Consider the following 434-nt stretch of genomic DNA (forward strand, 5'->3'; position numbering starts at 1 on the left):
TGTGATATGATTTGCATGTTGAAGCTGGGGGAGCGGGACTGCTTGGTGAGAGGAACTCCAGGAGACAGGAGGTCCTGGGCGTCCTCTGGCCTGATGAGGTGCTCCTCCTGCAGGCTAATGGTGGAGTGGCGGTGGGAGCTGCCTGTTGGAAGGCCCCCTTCCTTTTCAGAGCCTCCCACCGCCTCTTCTCGCTTGCCTTCGCCTCCATTGAGGTTGACATTCATGCAGTCAAACGACTTGCTGGAGGAAGTACTGCCAGTCCGCACCAGCACGGGCCCTGCAGGGAAGCTCAGGTGCTTCTTTATGGTGCTCAGCTGGATGGCATCCAAGGTGATGCTGGCTGGAGGAGACTGCTGCCTCTGGTGATGCCTGCTCATAGAAGTCTGGTGATCCACTGACAGCTCTGACTGTCTTTCTGCCTCCTTCTCCTTCTC

The 434-nt window shown here is 57.6% G+C and overlaps 1 protein-coding gene across 1 annotated transcript; it reads right to left on the reverse strand.

Annotated features, from left to right (window-relative positions):
* Positions 1-5: 5 nt before the first annotated feature.
* LOC109954422 (protein FAM126B-like) lies at positions 6-428 on the reverse strand (the record flags this gene model as incomplete). Its single annotated transcript, XM_020589756.1, has 1 exon — positions 6-428. A coding segment is annotated over exon 1 (372 nt), but the record flags the coding sequence as incomplete, so codon positions are not given.
* Between the last annotated feature and the right edge of the window lie 6 nt (positions 429-434).

Source organism: Monopterus albus, unplaced genomic scaffold (genome assembly GCF_001952655.1).
Source record: "Monopterus albus unplaced genomic scaffold, M_albus_1.0 scaffold10053.1, whole genome shotgun sequence".
NCBI lineage: Eukaryota > Metazoa > Chordata > Actinopteri > Synbranchiformes > Synbranchidae > Monopterus > Monopterus albus.